Source organism: Balaenoptera physalus, assembly GCF_965194825.1.
Source record: "Balaenoptera physalus genome assembly, chromosome: 7".
In the NCBI taxonomy this organism is placed as follows: domain Eukaryota; kingdom Metazoa; phylum Chordata; class Mammalia; order Artiodactyla; family Balaenopteridae; genus Balaenoptera; species Balaenoptera physalus.
In genome coordinates, this window is record NC_138886.1 from 6,540,445 (window position 1) to 6,557,494 (window position 17,050).

The window sequence follows — 17,050 nt, forward strand, 5'->3', positions numbered from 1 at the left end:
AACACCACCATCATCATCTCCACCAAAAACAACAAGGGCAGCTCCACTGAGTGAGGAAGGCTTTAGGGAAATTCTTGGCAGAAGATCAGAGAAGGGTTTGTTATCCTTACCGGGCCCTGGCTTAGCTGGTTCATTTCAGCAGACGATGAAGAAAAGATTCCTACCACGAAGTCACACACACGGGTCAGAAGGTCCTCCCTACAAAGTCCCTCTTATTTTCCGCTGAGGGTAACAGTAGGTAATCATCTGCTCTTTGCCCATACTGGTTTTCCCAGCCTCTGCTGGTGAGGTTTCTATCTTGCTGTTTTAGAAGACCAAACACAGCAGAGCACGCCCCCTGGTCTAAGGAGGGATGAACACAAGCGTCCCCTCTCGGTTGTCTCTGGTCCACGATTCTGGGGCTGGTGCAGAGATCCCAGCCCCGTCACTGAGCTTTTTGACAAGGAAGACAGCCCCCTGCAGTGGTTCCCCTGAGTTGGGGGCAAGGGAGGCGGGAGTTGTCTGTTCTCAGACAAAAACATCGGCACGGAGCGAGGCAGCACATTCCCTCCCAATCTAGTGTCAGAGATAAAACACATTTCAGGACATTCAATGCCTTCTATGTTTGTCCGTGATCGTGACCTACCATTTATCTCATGGGGCTGGGACAACCCAGGCTGGCAGCCCCATGCTCCGGAGACATGGGTGTCGGTTTACAAGCTCATCTTTTGTCCAGATAAAGGAAGGCTTGGCACGTATAAATGGACAAGAAGCCATCCCTCACCTCACGTCCCCCACCCCCAACCCACTGCCCCCAGCCTCAGCGGCGGAGGGTTTCCAAGAGTCTCCCTCCTGGCAACCCTGCTAGGTAGGCATCATTATTCCCGCTTTGAGGCTCAGAGCTTCTGCAGATGGAGGGCCGACTATGTGCCCAGTGCCTAATAATTAGACATGACTCCTCCTAGTTCCCACAGCTGCTGTGGGGAGCGACTGACTGTCGGCTGCATTTTACAGTTGAAGAAGTGGGTTCAGAGAGGGAAGCTGCTTGCCCAAAGCCACACAGCTGCCACTGAGGGCTGGCTCTGGGGTTTGATGCCAGCTGAGTCTGGCTCCAGAGTTCACAGCAAGTGTCTTTGCCCTCTGGCCAGGTCTTTCCTTGGTCTCTGCTGCTTTGGGGCACAGGCCAGGCTGTAAGCAGATAAGGTAGGGGGTGCCCGGAGGAAAAGAACCAGGTATCGTTTTTTGACGTAAGAGAAGCCGTTTTTGGCCTAAGCCATTTTGTGATCTAAGCGTGGCCACAATGCTAGTCCTTGAACAGATCTCAGTAATAAGGAGTTTAAGGGAACAAAATAACAAACTGTTATCAGGCAGGAGGAATAACAAAGATAATTATTAGTTGTTAAAACTCCTCATTCTGTTTCAGTGGTGCTTCAATAGCCTGAAGCACTTTCCAGAGAGGTTTTGCAGAATTTAAACACCCCCCTCGGGCACCCGACCACCAGATCAACTGAAACCTAGGGGACGGTGATGATAACATTTTCTGACCCTCGTGACTTCAATCACCTAAAGCTTGGACGCGGTTGACCTCTGCCCCAATTCTATGCTGAATTCTCCTCTGCTCAAGCCCCTCTATGAATATGCATATATCCTCAGCTTAAAACTTCCCCAATTTTGCTGTTAACAGACACTGCTTTGGGAAAGATCCCCGGTGTTCGCCTTACTTGCTGCAAGGAATAAATCCTTCCTTCTCCCCATCTTTGGCTTCGTGTGTCTTTTGGCTCAAAACCCACCGAGAGGCGAACCCAGTTTTCAGGTAACAAGACTGACACTGCTGTCCCTCTGGGCAGGTCCAAGTTTGGAGTGGGCACCGGAGACTGATTTTTCCCTCTTCCCCACTTCCCCAGGGTGCCCCTGCAAGCAGGAGCAAGCCGTGTTGGCAAAACTAAAGGGATAAGATCCCTACCTCTACCGAGGTCCCACCCCAAACCTGGGGAAGGGCGCCAAGGGGAGGGGAGGACACAACTGGGTGAGGATTTTGAAGCAAGGGATTCAAAGGGATCACAAGTCGTTGATGCTTTCTATCGAAGAGCTGGCTCTTTTGGGAAGTTCCTGTAATGAACAATGAAACCATTTGCCTGGGAGTCTCCTGGAAAAGTAAAGTGATACTAAAAAAGGCAGTAGATCACTGTGCTGGTTTCCTACAGTTGCTGTAACAAATTAACGCAAATTTAGTGGCATAAAACAACACACATCTGCTATCTCACAGTTCTGGAGGCCAGAAGTCCGAAATCAATTTCGGTGGGCTGAAGTCGAGGTATCCACAAGGCTGGTTCCGGGGGAGAACTTGTCTCCTTGTCTTGTCCAGCTCCTAGAGGCCACCTGCGTTTTCTGGTGCACCTTCCTTTCACCTTCAAGGCTAGCAGTGTAGCATCTTCTCTCCTCTCTGACCTCTGCTGTCTTCACATCTTTTCTCCCCCTAATTCTACCGCCTCTCTCTTAGGAGGACCCTTCTGATTCAACTGCATTCACAGAGAATCCAGGATAATCTCTCCATTTTAAGACCTTTACTTAGTCCTTGCAAAGGCCCTTTGCCATGTTCTGTAACATATTCACAGGCTCTGGAGATCGGGATGTAGACATCTTTTGGGGCGGGGGAGGAGCAGTATTCAGCAAAGTCACATCAGTGCAGGTCTGGCTGTGGCTCAAGTGTCCGGGCTGAATGTGGGGACAGATAGCTTGATTCTCACACCCTGACCCTCAGGGCCGTGGCCACAGATAGTGACTCTGCCACCTGTGGAGGTCCTGCCAGGCTCCTGGCTTTGTTGCACGTCCTGAAGACAGGCACTGCCATACACCACCCCCCCCCCCCTTGACAGATTGAGGAAACTGATTAGAAAGTGTTTAAGGATTTGTCAGGGAAGGGTGGGGCGGGGCCAGGGGCCCGATTGGGACCCCACCCCCCCGGCTCTGCTTCTCCCAGCATCTGGGGGCAGAAGTTGCGGCTGCTGGGAGGTGGGCGGGTGCCGAACGCAGACAAGCCTCCCGCGCGCTCTCCCCGCCCCTCCCTGCACTCGGAGACGGAGCCACGCGCCCGAGCTCGCAGCCGCTCGCTGTCTTTCCCGGAGCTGCCGCCGCTGCCGCCACCGCGGAGATGCCTCCCCCCGGCCTGGAGCTGATGAGCGGCCGTGTGCTCCCGGCCTTCCTGCTCTGCAGCGCGCTGCTGGTCATCAAGATGTACGTGGTGGCCATCATCACGGGCCAAGTGAGGCTTCGGAAGAAGGTACGTGCCGCCCTCGGGGACCCCAGCCCCGCGTGCGCTCCCTTCTCCCGCCGCCGGGAAGGTTGGGGACGGGACCCTTGGCCCAGATGTTTTCGGGGCCAGAGTTTGAGCGAGCGGGCTCGGGACCAGGTGCCTCTCCCAAGCCCTTTGGGATGGCTTCTCTGCGGCCCTTGGTTTCAGCGGGGCCCGCACCTCCTTTTCCTGTTTTAAGAGCATTTACCATTTGCTGTGCCACCAGGTGAGTTCTCGGCACAGCAAGACTCCACGAGTCCCACTGAGCTCTGCCGGCGGCTCAGAGAGAAGCAGGTCCCAGAGGGTGGAGTGAGGCAGCATTCAGCCTCCGTCCGACCTGGCGGCTTCCCGCACCGGAGATCTGATGTTTGGGTGGGGTGGCAACCGGCAGAACAGGAGCCCAGAGAAACCTTTAAGTGGAAATTCCCAACTCGCCCGGCAAGGTCGCTCCCAAACCCACCGCAGCCTCCCTCCAGAGGCCAGGTCTCAGCCAGGCTGCACTGAAATTCTCGGGGAGGAATTTCCCCCAGCGATCCGCCAATCCGAGTCCTGGAGCCAAAACAGCAATAAAGACGCCAAGATCTGGGCCGGTGGGGGCGGACGGGGGGTGGAGCAGGGGGGCGGGTGGACCGGTTCCAGGGCGGCCGCTAGCCCGCGGGGCAGCCAGAGCCAGGAAAACTGCAGCAGCAGTCCTGTTAGACATAGAGAAGAAGCCCAGGGGTACTGCTGATTGTCCCCCCAGGTATTTCAGAGAGGAGTTGTTTCCAACCGTGCCCCTTTGTCCAGTTCCAAGGCAAGGCAAGGCAAGGCCGGCTCCCACATCGTGCCATGCCGGGGGGTGGACACTGGGGAGAGGAAAGTTGCTCAGCAGCAGGACTCAGCAGGTACGGGCAGGACTGAAGGCAGGGCAGCTCCCCAGGTGAAAGAATTCCCAAAGCAGAGGCACACGCATCATGCTGACTTCTCCCTGCCCTGGCCCATCCTGGGATGCAAGATACAGGCACCAAGCGGGGACAGCCCCGTTCACCCACTGAGTCCTTCCATGGAGCATTTAATCCCCACCACCGCCCGGGGCGGGGGGTGGGAGTCGGGATGGGGCGTATACAGCTTGTCATCCAGTTGAGGAACCTGAACTCAGAGAGGAGACATCTCTTGTGAAGGCCACACAGCAGGGTTTGAACCCAGGTGCCCAGCTCCGGAGCCCACACCCTGCCATGGCGGGGATGGTGTTCTCACCAGGGCCGTGCAGGGCCCAGAGTGTTTCTTTTAATGTGAGTTAGGGAAGGAAGAGGCAAACCTGTTGGGGTGCCTGTCTGCCGGGTCAGGAGGGAGTGGCAGAAGGAAACCTCCCCTTGGGCTGTCTCAGGTTCTCCCTACACTACAAATTTCCCTCTCATTCAGTCAGTCAGGGAGGAGCTGGGGGAGCCACACCGTGGGAAGGTGATGGATGCCAGGCTCTGCCTCCTTCACCCATTAGCCTTGGGACCGTGGGCCAGTCTGAGAGCCTCGTTTGTAAACTGAGGATGGTCACAGCAGTGCCAGGAGACTACAGCGCCTGGCACGGAGCAAATGCCCCACCAGTGTTAGTCTTCATTACTTATTAACAATTGGAATTAACATGACAGGCCATAGATCTCTTTGTGGGAGTGCATCCCGAGGCCTGACCCTGGCCCCAGCTAGAGGCAGTGCTTATGCTTCTGACGCTGGGGCTTTATCCCGTCTGCACTGCCGCTGGCTCCTGGCCAGGCCAACTTGTATTCGTGCTGTCTTCAGGGGTGAGCAAGCCCATGGACTGTGGCCACCCAAGACGGCTGCCCACTGAATGCCGAGCCCCTGTGAAAGGTGTCACAGGCCCACGGGCTCTGCAGGGCCATCAGAATTGGTGATTCCATGACTTAAGGGCCAGCAAAGAAGAATTCTGGGCGTTGGGGAATCCTGATCGTGACAGGCGTTGCATTCACCTCTGGGCTGAAGCAGGGGCAGACCCACCAGGCAGGACAAAAAAAAACTCCAGCGCTTGGGGACAGATATCTCAAGGGCTCATGAATCAGAAGCAGCAGGATCTGCAATTTAGAAAACGTGCCTCAGAGATTCAGGTTTGCTGTGGGGTTGGTGGGACTGGCTGGCTGGATGCCCGCAGGGAACAGTGGAGCAAGAGCCACGGGTGTGACCCTCAATGACCTGAGTGTGACCTCAAGTCCCTGTTCTGCACTGACAATTCACCGAGCGAGCGCCCTCCTGGCGCTGTGCTGGGGCGTCTCCACTTCTCTCCCTTGCTCTTCGTGTGGTAGATGCACCTTTGATCTGGAATTCACAGATGAGGAAGCTGAGACCCAGGGAAGTTCAGAAACCTGCAGTTTGTCGGTGTGGAGCTGAGTTTCTCACCGGGACCTGTCAAGACCCTCTCATTGCTCTTAGCTCAAAGTTTAAATTCTTAGGGTCCTGCCTCCAGGACCCCTGCTGACCCCTGCAACTTTATCTTGGAACTCTGTCCCTTGCTGTCTATGCTCCAGCCATGCTGGTTTTTCATTCTTTATACATGCTCTTCTTCTGACCCCAGGGCCTTTGCACATGCTGTTCCGTGTGCTATTCCTATAACCCTCCCTTCTTCTGGTTAATGTTGATGCATCCTTCAAGCCTCAGCTTTACTGTCACTGCCTCAGAGAAGCCTTCTCTGATCCCCAGCCTTGGTTGGGTCTCCTGTGAACATTCTCAAAGCAAACCCAGTCTTCTGTTTCTTAACACTCACCACCTGGTCTTCCCTGGTTCATTGGCAATTCCCTCATTACACTGTGAGCTTTGCAAGAGCAGAGATAGGAGGGCCTTTTTCTTAGTCTTTTCAGGCTGCTGCTATATAACAAAATGCCAGAGACTGGGTGGCTTATCAGCAACAAAAATTTATTTCTCACAGTTCTGGAAGCTGGGAAGTCCAAGGTCAAGGAACCGGCAGATGTGGTGTCTGATGAGGGCCTACTTTCTGGTCCATAGATGGCTATCTTCTTGCTGTGTCCTCACATGGCAAAGGGGCGAGGCAGCTCTCTGGGGTCTCTTATAAGAGTGCTAATCTCATTCAAGAGAGCTCCACCCTTATGACCTACCTGCCTCCTTAAAGGCATCACACTGGGGGTTAGGCCTCAACATAGGAAATTTGCAGGGACGCAAACATTTAGTCCATAGCAGTCTTGTTCACGGTGAGTCCCCGGCACTTCGCACACAGTAAGAGTTCATGGATGCTGGTGAATGGACACATATGTGCCTACATCGCCGCGGACCTAGTCGACTGGGCCGTCCACCTCATGAACAGTAATTCTCAGCTGATGTATTCCAGGCTTTTGCCAACCCTGAGGATGCTCAGAGACACGGAGGCCTCCAGTATTGCCGGAGTGACCCGGATGTGGAACGTTGTCTCAGGCAAGTACCACTGGCCCTCAGCCTGATCACGGCCTGTCCTTTCAGGCCGTCTTCTGAACACGGGGGCTTAGAGGATGCCCAGGGGGCCTAGGTCTTCTGCCTTCCAGATCCTCTTAGACTGTTTTCATTTATTCATTAATTTAATTTCTGGTTACTCGTGGAAAAGTAATATGTGCTCGTGGCTCAGGATGACAAAGTTAGAAAAGGATACTCAGTGCAATTTCAGTCTCTCTCCCGCCTCTGACCTGCAGGTCCTGCCTAGATCTGCTCACCAGGGGCCAGTGCTGTTACCAATGTCTTATGCATCTTGTCCGAGACACTTTTCCTGCATTTACAACACACGTGCTATGCTTTTTCCTTTTTACCCCCAAAGGATCACGCTTTACCCACTGATTTATACTGTCCTTTTTTCACATAACAGAAATTGTTTCATATCAGCCCATTAAGGGGCCTCGTTTATTACATCGGCACTGTAGTATTTACACCATTTCTCTATTAAATAGATGGTCTGTAGCTGATCTAACCACTTACCCTCCGATGGCATTTAGGCTGTTCTAAGTCTTTCTGTGTTATGAACAGAGTGCATCAAAACTTCTTTCATTTTCCTTTGTGCGTCAGTGTGAGCAAAACTGCAGGTTGCAATCAAATGGTAAGAAATACTGTCAAATGGTACACAAATCTAGTCCCACAGCTGGTGTGTGAGATATGTCTCCGACCCTGCCAACTCTGTATCCACTTTTGGATGGATCCTTGCCAACATGATGGGTGAAAATGTACATCACATTTCAGTTTTACTTTGCATTTCTTTTTTTTTTTTTTTTTGGCTGTGCTGTGCAGCTTATGGGATTTTAGTTCCCTGACCAGGGATCGAACTCAGGCCCTCAGCAGTGAGAGCATGGAGTCCAAACCACTGGACTGTCCAGGGAATTCCCTACTTTGCATTTCTGAGTGAAGTTGAACATTTTTTCATATGCTTAGCATCCCCCAGTCAATCAAAAGCAATTTTTCTTATTATAAAACTCGGAACTATTCATTGCAAACAATTTGGTTAATATTGAAAATACATAGAGGAAAAAAGGGAAAACCACTCACAATTCTAGTCACTGTTAACATGTTCATCTATCTGCTCTTTGTCATCTGTCTAAATATTTTTCATAACATTAGGTGTGCATTGTACACCCAACTGGGTGTTCTGATTTTTTTTCAGTTAATTATTTCATGAGCACTTTCCATGTCAGTAAATACTACTCGAAAAGTGATTCTTAAAAAGGGATGCAGAGGGAGTTCCCTGGTGGTGCAGTGGTTGGCACTTTCACTGACGTGGCCCAGGTTCAATCAATCAATCAATAAATAGGGCTTCCCTGGTGGCGCAGTGGTTGAGAATCTGCCTGCTAATGCAGGGGACATGGGTTTGAGCCCTGGTCTGGGAAGATCCCACAGGCCACGGAGCAACTAGGCCCGTGAGCCACAACTACTGAGCCTGCGCGCCTGGAGCCTGTGCTCCGCAACAAGAGAGGCCACGATAGTGAGAGGCCCGCGCACCGCGATGAAGAGTGGCCCCCGCTTGCCACAACTGGAGAAAGCCCTCGCACAGAAACGAAGACCCAACACAGCCAAAAATAAATAAATAAATAAATAAAATTTTTTAAAAAAATCAATAAATAAAAGGCTGTGTAAAATTCCATCAGAGACTAAATGTTAATTTCACGTAGCCAGTCTCAGTGGTGGGTATTTTGGCAGTTTCCTCTCTGCTGTTTTACACCAATGGGCTGGAGAACCAGGAGGAGGCACTCCCAGGGGATGGGGGTTGTCAGCAGGAGTGGGATGGGTGTGGGAAGGATGGGTAGCTGGACAGGAGTGAGACAGACACAAGCCCTCACCTAGTTCTTGACACATTCCCATGAATCACAGGCAGAAATGGGTGGGACCAAGTAGTATAAATAATAGCGATTCTTTTATTTTTCTTGGCCATTGAAAATAACATGTACTTGTGGTTTTTAAAAATTACAGAAATGTGTAATGTAGAAAGTGAAATTCATTGCTATTTCATCCTTTCTAATGTAACTACAGTATATAGTCCTTCATACAAGGTCCATCCATCCATCCATCTATCCGTTCATTCAACATTTAACGAGCACTGACTATGTGCTAGCTGCTGTGCTAAGCACTCGCTGTACTTTGGTGAACAAAAGCCTCACCCATGCATGAATCCATACTGGTGACCCTCATGCCATCTGGTTGGCATGACTCTCCTGGGCGGTGGAGAAGGATGTGATGAGTAGCAGGGGCAGCCGGTTGCCAAGCCAGCTCAGAGCAGCCACCCCGAGGAGTGTTTGGCTTCTCCCAAGGGGTGACAGGTCTGTGTAGCAAAACTTGTGTTACCTGTGGCACAGGGGTGGTTACATAGGGTCATGAACGCTTTATTTTTATTGGCTGCAGCCATGCCAGGGAGAGACCGCACACCCGTGTGGTGCCGCGATGTCTCCACCCACCCAATACAATTTTCATTTCTGAACAAGAGGACACATCGTCTACAGTGCTGATACTCAAATAGCTGAAATTCAATTCAGCACTTTTTTTTTTTTTTTGACTGTACCACGTAACTTGTGGGATCTTAGTTCCCCAACCAGGGATCAAACCTGGGCCCCCCCAGCAGTGAAAACACCCCAGTCTTAACCACTGGACCATCAGGGAATTCCCCAATTCAACACTTATCTTTTATTTTTTTAATTAATTAATTTATTTATTTATTTATTATCATTATTTTTTTTGGCTGTATTGGGTCCTCGTTGCTGCGTGCGGGCTTTCTCTAGTTGCAATGAGCGGGGACTACACTTCGTTGCGGTGTGTGGGCTTCTCATTGCGGTGGCTTCTCTTGTTGCAGAGCATGGGCTCTAGGCGCACGGGCTCAGTAGTTACAGCGCGCAGGCTCAGTAGTTACCGCACACGGGCTTAGTTGCTCCACAGCATGTGGGATCTTCCCAGACCAGGGCTCGAACCCATGTCCCCTGCATTGGCGGGTGGATTCTTAACCACTGTGCCACCAGGGAAGTCCCTGAATTTTATTTTATTTATTTTTTATACAGCAGGTTCTTATTAGTTATCCATTTTATACATATTAGTGTATATATGTCAATCTCAATCTCCCAATTCATCCCACCACCACCACCGACCCCTGCCGCTTTCCCCCCTTGGTGTCCATACGTTTGTTCTCTACATCTGTGTCTCTATTTCTGCCCTGCCGACCGGTTCATCTGTACCATTTTTCTAGGTTCCACATATATGCGTTAATATACGATGTTTGTTTTTCTCTTTCTGACTTACTTCACTCTGTATGACAGTCTCTAGATCCATCCACATCTCTACAAATGACCCAATTTCGTTCCTTTTTATGGCTGAGTAAGATTCCATTGTATATATTTACCACATCTTCTTTATCCATTCATCTGTCGATGGGCATTTAGGTTGCTTCCATGACCTGGCTCTCGTAAATAGTGCCCAATTCAGCACTTTTTGAGCACCTCTTAGCTAATAATGTCTTATATTCATTCGGTGAGTGTTATTGGTGACCTTCCATGTACTGTTATTTACTGGGGCTTACTATGCCAGACCTGGGGGTTCCTGGGGCCCCAGGGCTCCTCCTGACTTTACATAACATCATGGAACCTGGAGGGTGCAGAGAATCACACATCCTGCCATCCGCTACCGGAGAACTGGCTAGAACCTGACAGGAGATGCCCTGGAAGCAAAAGTGAGTTAAATATTAGACTAGAGGTTTTAGTGCAACCAGGGCCGCCTTCTGCACAAACAGGAAAGCACTTTGGTCTCGGTTCTTGGAGCACAGATCTGCCTTGCAGATTAGCACAGGCTGGAGCCCAAATGTGAGCCCAGCTCTGGGAGAGGTCAGGAACCAGGTTTCAAGGAAAATGATGAAACCCAGGCACGTCCTTTTAGTGATACCTATCGAAGTCTCCCGGCAATGTATGTTTGGGCCACATTCTGAGTTTATGTGAATGCAACTTCAGTGGGGCCGGCGGGGGTGTGTGTCTCTGAGTGGTCCTAAGGAAGGAAGACAAACACTTGACCCAAACTTTGGGATATTTCTGATCATTTGGAGTGTGGTGTGGAGACTTAATCTGAGTGAACTGGTTTGTCAGGAGATGGAGTCACAAAATCTCAGCCCTAGAAGTCCTTTAAGACCCCATCCAAACACATTATTTTGTGGATGGTGAACAGAGGTCCAGAGACAGAGACTTGCCCGAGGCCAGGGGTCTAACGAGCAACCTTGGGGAGGTGCGAGGCTGCTAGCCTCGCACCATAAAATGTTTATTAATTTGGCCTGGGCGTTTGAGGGTGCTGGGAGTCTGGCAAAACCAAGAGCTGAAATTAGCTTTAACAATCATGTCCAGGACAGGGCTGGTGGTGATGGTGACGACGACAAAGAAGATGGCAGCTAAATTGGGGCAAAGCTACTCAGTGCCAGGCAGTGTTCTAAGCACTTTATAGGAACCAACCCACTCTGCCTCCCAGTAGGCTTCCAAGGGCGGCACTAGCATCTATAGAGGAAGAAGCAGGTTTGCCAAGGCTACATCGCTCGTGACGGCTAAGCTGCCATTGAGCCCAGGCCATCTGATATGGGCTCTGCTCTCCTTTCAAGAACACAGTTTAACTCTATTTTATAACCTGCCTTCAAAACTAAGCAGGCTTCACCTCATCTCAAACCTGAATTCAAGGAAATCACCTGTGCAGATGGAGAGCCTGGTGAGGGAAGAGGAGAGAGCTAGCCAGCAGCTGTCCCTGCCCAGGAGGCCTGGGGGGAACCGTAGGGCTCTCTCCGCACTCCTGTCACCTGATGCAGTAAAATGCAGCCGGTGTTGCAGTGTCTGTTGACGGGAGAGGCAGGCCTAATGCTGCAGGAAGCCATGCAAGTCCAGTCTAGCGGGAATTTGCTCTGAGTAGCTTTTACCTTAAAAAAACTGGTTGTTAGTGGAATGACACATTTTGCCCAAGCATCTCTCTGGTACGTGACTCCCTCCATGTCTCTCGATTCAGATCCTGGGGTAGGGATGGGGGGGAGGAGAGGAATGAGTTTTCTTGGCATCATGACTGTCCTCGGCACCACTTGTGGCTTCGTGGGGGCCCCACTGCGGTTTTCAATGTACTGGGGGTGGGGACTGGGCACCCCAGGGGCTGAGGGGCTTTCTCAGCTCCCAGCCACCTCTCCTCCCTCAAAGGTGACCTCTGAATCCTTTAGTCCCAGTGGCTGGAGCCTGGAGGTGGGGCTGCCCCTCCCATCTTTACTCCTCCTCTCTGCCTGGTGTCCCCCGACTTCTTTCCCTCACCTGTGCTTTGGGGTTTGGCCAATGATCCTCTTAACAGCTTTCTAAAAAGTGACTCACTCTTAGAATGTAAATACATACTTTAAGGAGAAGTGTCTCATTGAATGGGTTTCATGTGCTAGTTACGCTTTTCCTGAAACTTTCCGAGAAATATACAACATGACAAAAATACTCCCAGCTGGCACCATCTCATATGAGTCAACCTGTGGGAGGAAGACCACATTCTAGGACACACTGACTTAACGTAAAATAGGTTTTCCAAGGTGTCTGTCTCATAGCATGTTAGGGGATGTTGGTGTACACAGATTTATCTCCATAGCATGGGGTGGGTTTAGAGCAACAGTTGCTGCCTCTTCCCCAGTAAGGTAAGGGACTTGCTCGATTGAGGAATTGAAATGGCCCCAGTCCTCAGGTTCCCCCTCTTCATCCCTGTAGCCAAGATCCAGCCAGGGCCTGCTTCTCTCACATGGGCATCCAGCAGTATTTCCCCCAGCTGGTGAGACCTGCCCTGCTGTAGACTTGCTTTCCCTGGGGCTGGGTCCCAAGGTCAAGCTTTGGGAATAAAGGAGAAGGAAGACTCATGTTGGCTCCAGGATATGGGGACAGAGACACCAACTGCTGTGTCTTGAGTTTGACCTAAGATCCAGGCCCTGCTGGGTTTACGGGAGCTTTTGTACACTCAGATTGAATTCCAGACCCCTTACCCTGCTTCATGAGGCCCCTCTCCCCATCTTATCCTGTCTCACTCCCTCTTATGTGCCACACTCCCGCCACATGGGTCACTTTTCTGAGCCTCGAACACGCAATGCTCATTCCCACCTCAGGGCCTTTGCACATGCCCATCCTTCTCCCTGGAGAGTTCTTCCCCTGCACAGATGGCCCCTCATCATTCAGGCTTCAGTACAACGTCTCCTTCCCTGACTACACCCACCCTAGTCATGCCACAGAGACCCCTGCAGCCCTGGGTTGCTGAGTGCTCCTCCTCTCTGCCCTGCCCCATTCCTAGCATCCGCATACCCTGGCCCTCGCCTGAGGTCCTTGCAAGTGGCAGGGAAGGGGGAGACTCTGCGGCAGGTCCCCACACAGGGGCTGCTGCTGGGCTGGGCTTGGCCCGTTGGTGCAGCGTTGGTGAAATGCACTCCAGCTGGAAGGCTTGGAGAAGGGGCTTCAGTTCTAGAAGCGTCCCCATGCCTCACACATGTGGCCTGTCCTTGGGGGAGGTCATGGCCCAGGCACTGCATTCCTGTTTATTTGCGCCTCCAACATGCCATCTCTGGCTTTGGTCATTTGCTCAGTCTCTAATTTATGGGGCTTGACCTCCCCACCCTCCACAGAGGAAGCTGCCCATTAGCAGGAGTCATGGAAAATGTGAACCAACTCTTAGCAGAAGTGGATGAGTTTTCTTTGTTGGTCATTTTTTTACGGCAGGGTTATACACAGCCGCCCCTCCCCCCCACCACCACATATACGCACACACCTGATTATTTTAAACAAAGAAAGAAGCAGGATAGCGCAGATGAAACAGAGCTTCGCTGCTGTCCAGCGATTGGCTGGCTCAGTGAGTGCAAGTTGTTCTTATCCCTGAGAGGAGGAAGGGTTTGCTTAGAGTTAGGGGCAGAATAAGACAGAGCCAGGCGTGGATTTCAGATGCATGTTCTTAGCCCATCCCGCTGGGGAGGGCCCAGGAACCTGCATTTGGAAGGAGGACGGCCTCAGAAAAGCCCTCCCTTAGTGGTAAAGAGCACGGGCTGGGGAGTTTCCTGGTGGTCTAGTGGTTAGGGTTTGGCGCTTTCACTACTGTGGCCGGGGTTCAATTCCTGGTCAGGGAACTGAGATCCCGCAAGCCGTGCGGCATGGGCAAAATTTAGAAAAATAAATAAAAGAGCAGGGGCTGGAGGCAGACCTAGGCTCCACCCCAGCTCTCACTCAACCCCACTGAGCCCCACTTTTCCTGCCTGGTGTCCAAGGCCAGAGGGGAAGATAGGGGAGACCATGGCGGGGGCTGCGTCTTGGCGAGCCCTGGGGTTGGTAAGAAAACCAACCAGCAGCCCTTTGTGGCTCCCGGTCTGCTAACAGGGCTTCACTTTCTGAGCTGCTCACAGGCACAAGCTTGGAGTCAGCGTCGCCCCTGCCTCTGGGGTATCTCCTTGTCTTGGCCATGATGGACGTGAGTCTGGCACCCCCGAGATGGTCCCCAGGGGTTTGGGGCCTTTCGGGGCGGAGGGTCTCAGCTTCCAGGACATTCTCAAAGCTGACTCCTGGCTGACCGCACCCCCTTGCCTTCCCAGAGCCCACCGGAATGACATGGAGACCATCTACCCCTTCCTGTTCCTGGGCTTCGTCTACTCCTTCTTGGGGCCTGATCCCTTCGTTGCCTGGATGCACTTCCTGGTCGTCTTCCTGGGCCGCATGGTGCACACCGTGGCCTACCTGGGGAGGCTGCGTGCGCCCACCCGCTCTCTGGCCTACACCCTGGCCCAGCTCCCCTGCGCCTCCATGGCCCTGCAGATTGTCTGGGAAGCAGCTCGCCACCTGTGACCAGCCGCTGACACCTCCTCGGCCGCCAGACCCCTGGCCACGAGCCACCGGGAGACCAGGTGCCCGTCTGAGATTGTGATAGGCCCCGGGGCCTGGTTTCCTGGCAACCAGCTGGATTCCTGGGTGAAGCCACCGATTGGAACTGTTTAGAGACCGGTTGTCACGACTGATAGAAAATCCTTCCACTTAAAGAACAGAGCATGAAAAATATCCCTCCCTCTTCCTCCCCAAATCGGGGAAGGGCGAGCAGAGACTCAGTTCAGGTTTCTGAACCTAACGACCCTCTGAATCCAGGGCTGTAATAAATAAGGACTTCTCACCTCCACCCCAGAGATTCTGATTTAGCTGGTCTAGAGGGGAGCCTGGGCATCTGCATTTTTAGAAAGTTCCTGTGAGTCTCAGCAATGGCCGGGCCTGGGGCCCACTGCCAGTTCCCTCTAGGGGAGGGCCCAGGACCGGCAGGGTGGGAGTTTCTCTCACGGTGGGGGAGGGTTGTGCTCCTCTGCGCCCTGCTGACACTTCCCTGTGCCACATTCCTTTGCTGGATCCTTCTCTCTTTGGCACAGGTGCCGATGGGAAGGGCCCACAGTAAGGTCGGCCTTCTCTTCCCGAGGCTTTAGTTGCTCCGAAGGGCTGTCATTCAAGGACAATGGGCTTTGAAGGACCAACTGCTAAAAGGAAATTTTGACTCCATCGGTATTTGCGAGGCTTGAAAACCACAAATGTGCACCCCTGCGGGGAATCATGTGTCTCTCCTGGACTCCTGCTCTAAGAGTGTGTGGCTTTAGTCATTAATGGAGTGTCTGACCAGCTTGGCCCCTTGGCTGCTGGATCCTGGCATCCACCACCGCCCAGGCTGGCTGGGGATCCGGCTCGCCAGACACTTTTGCGGGTCTGTGTCTGGGGAGAAACTGACAAGACACAGTCTCTGGCAAACACACAAACCCACCCAGACGAGGGCGCTGAATCATGCAGAAAGCAAGCAGGCTGCTGGGAGACACCCTCCCACCTCCTGCCGAGGGCCAGTAAGATGGTCAGTCAACCCCATTTTTACAGATGAGGAAACCGAGGCTCAAGGTGGAATCCCTGCAGCGTGGGATCAGCTCTGAACCCCGCCTGTCTGGCTCCACAAAACTGCTCTAACCATTGTGCAGTCCTGCCTTTCCCCAAACCCCCTCCCCAGCGCTGCCCCTTTCCTCCAGGATCTAGGGAAGCCCCCGTCACACCTGGGCATGGCCTCCTCTCACAGCCCTGCAGCCCCTGAGCTTCTGCCCCCGCGGACTGATGGATCTGCCTAGTGGGGGCCTCACTGGGGACCCAGGGTTCCCCAGGCTTCACTCGAAATCCGAGTCGGCCCCCCTGCCCGGCTGTGCTAGGAGGTGGGATGGGTAACATTGCTCCCTGGTGGTGAGATGAGACTCTGTTCTGGGGCTGCAGCTACACATCTGGAAACAGAAAGCACACGTCCCTGTACTCAGTGCCCGCTGTTTGCTAAGCATCGGCTGAGCATGGTGTTTACAATTTTTTTTCCACTTGATCCTCCATCCCAGGAAGGAGGTATTTCTGCTTTTTGATGAGGAAAGTAAGGCTCAGAAAGGAGCTGTAACTTGCCCAACATGCCTGAGCTGGGATGTGGTAAAAGAGGAGCAGACCCAGTATGTGTGCTTGTATTTTAATATTTTCCCTTCTGGGGAAAGAGGGACTGAGAGGGCAAAGGGCCCAGCTCAGACCCGGGTGAGGAGGGCATCCGATACCCACAGGGACCATGTGACCCTGGGACCGAGGGAGGGGGCAGCTCCTCGGAACTGCAGAGACAGCAGCCCCTTGTGCACTGGCCCATCATTCACTCCCTGCCCCGTCCCCCGGGACCCCTCAGACACTGAGCCGCAACAGGGTGGGGGGACGGCAGGACATCAGACAGTGGCAACTCCAAGTGCTCAGTGCCCTAATGGGGGGGCGGGCAGTGGGAGCACAGCGAGGGCCTCTAACCCCTGCTGGGGAGGGCTTCCTAGGGGAGGTGACAGCTCGCCTGCCATGGGGGTAAGTCACACTGGTTTCGGGGGGTGTCCAATCAAGCTGAGGAAGGACGAGCAGAGCTCAGCCCCCTGGGGTCTTGTGCCTGGGAAGTGGAGGGGGGCGTGTGGGAGAGGGTGGGGGAAGGGGGGTGGGCGGAAAGGGGCTCATTCAAGGCCTTGGGGTCTTGTCGGGTGGGTTCAGAGCCAGGGTGAGGACCAGTGGGCAAGGGATTAGTGACCTGAGTCTGTGTCCTAAGAGGATTTCCGAGAAGGCCACGTGGAGGGCAGCATGGTGAGGTTGACAGCTGGGCAGTGGCTCTTGTTCCCCAACTGACACGGACAGTGCCCAGCCGCCCCGCCAGGTTCTGGAGGGGCCGGGGAGAGGCAGGCGCAGCCGGCAGGAGCCGGGCGATGTTGCCAGGGTAGACCTGGAACCCTCCAGGATGGGGAAGGGCTGGGGCGGCTTCCCGGAGCAG

The 17,050-nt window shown here is 53.0% G+C and overlaps 1 protein-coding gene across 1 annotated transcript; it reads left to right on the forward strand.

Moving 5' to 3' along the window:
* Positions 1-2,986: 2,986 nt before the first annotated feature.
* Positions 2,987-14,884, forward strand: PTGES (prostaglandin E synthase). The gene is made up of 3 exons (XM_082468261.1): positions 2,987-3,259; positions 6,600-6,682; positions 14,310-14,884. The coding sequence occupies exons 1-3, from the start codon at positions 3,131-3,133 to the stop codon at positions 14,557-14,559; spliced, it is 462 nt and encodes a 153-aa protein (XP_082324387.1). The 5' UTR covers positions 2,987-3,130; the 3' UTR covers positions 14,560-14,884.
* The last annotated feature ends 2,166 nt before the right edge of the window (positions 14,885-17,050 follow it).

Excerpts from the sequence above, each read along its gene's own strand:
- PTGES (XM_082468261.1), top strand. The coding sequence starts at position 3,131 with ATGCCTCCCCCCGGCCTGGAGCTGATGAGCGGCCGTGTGCTCCCGGCC. Across the intron at positions 3,260-6,599 it reads AAGTGAGGCTTCGGAAGAAG|GCTTTTGCCAACCCTGAGGA; the intron begins GTACGTGCCGCC and ends GATGTATTCCAG. Across the intron at positions 6,683-14,309 it reads GATGTGGAACGTTGTCTCAG|AGCCCACCGGAATGACATGG; the intron begins GCAAGTACCACT and ends TTGCCTTCCCAG.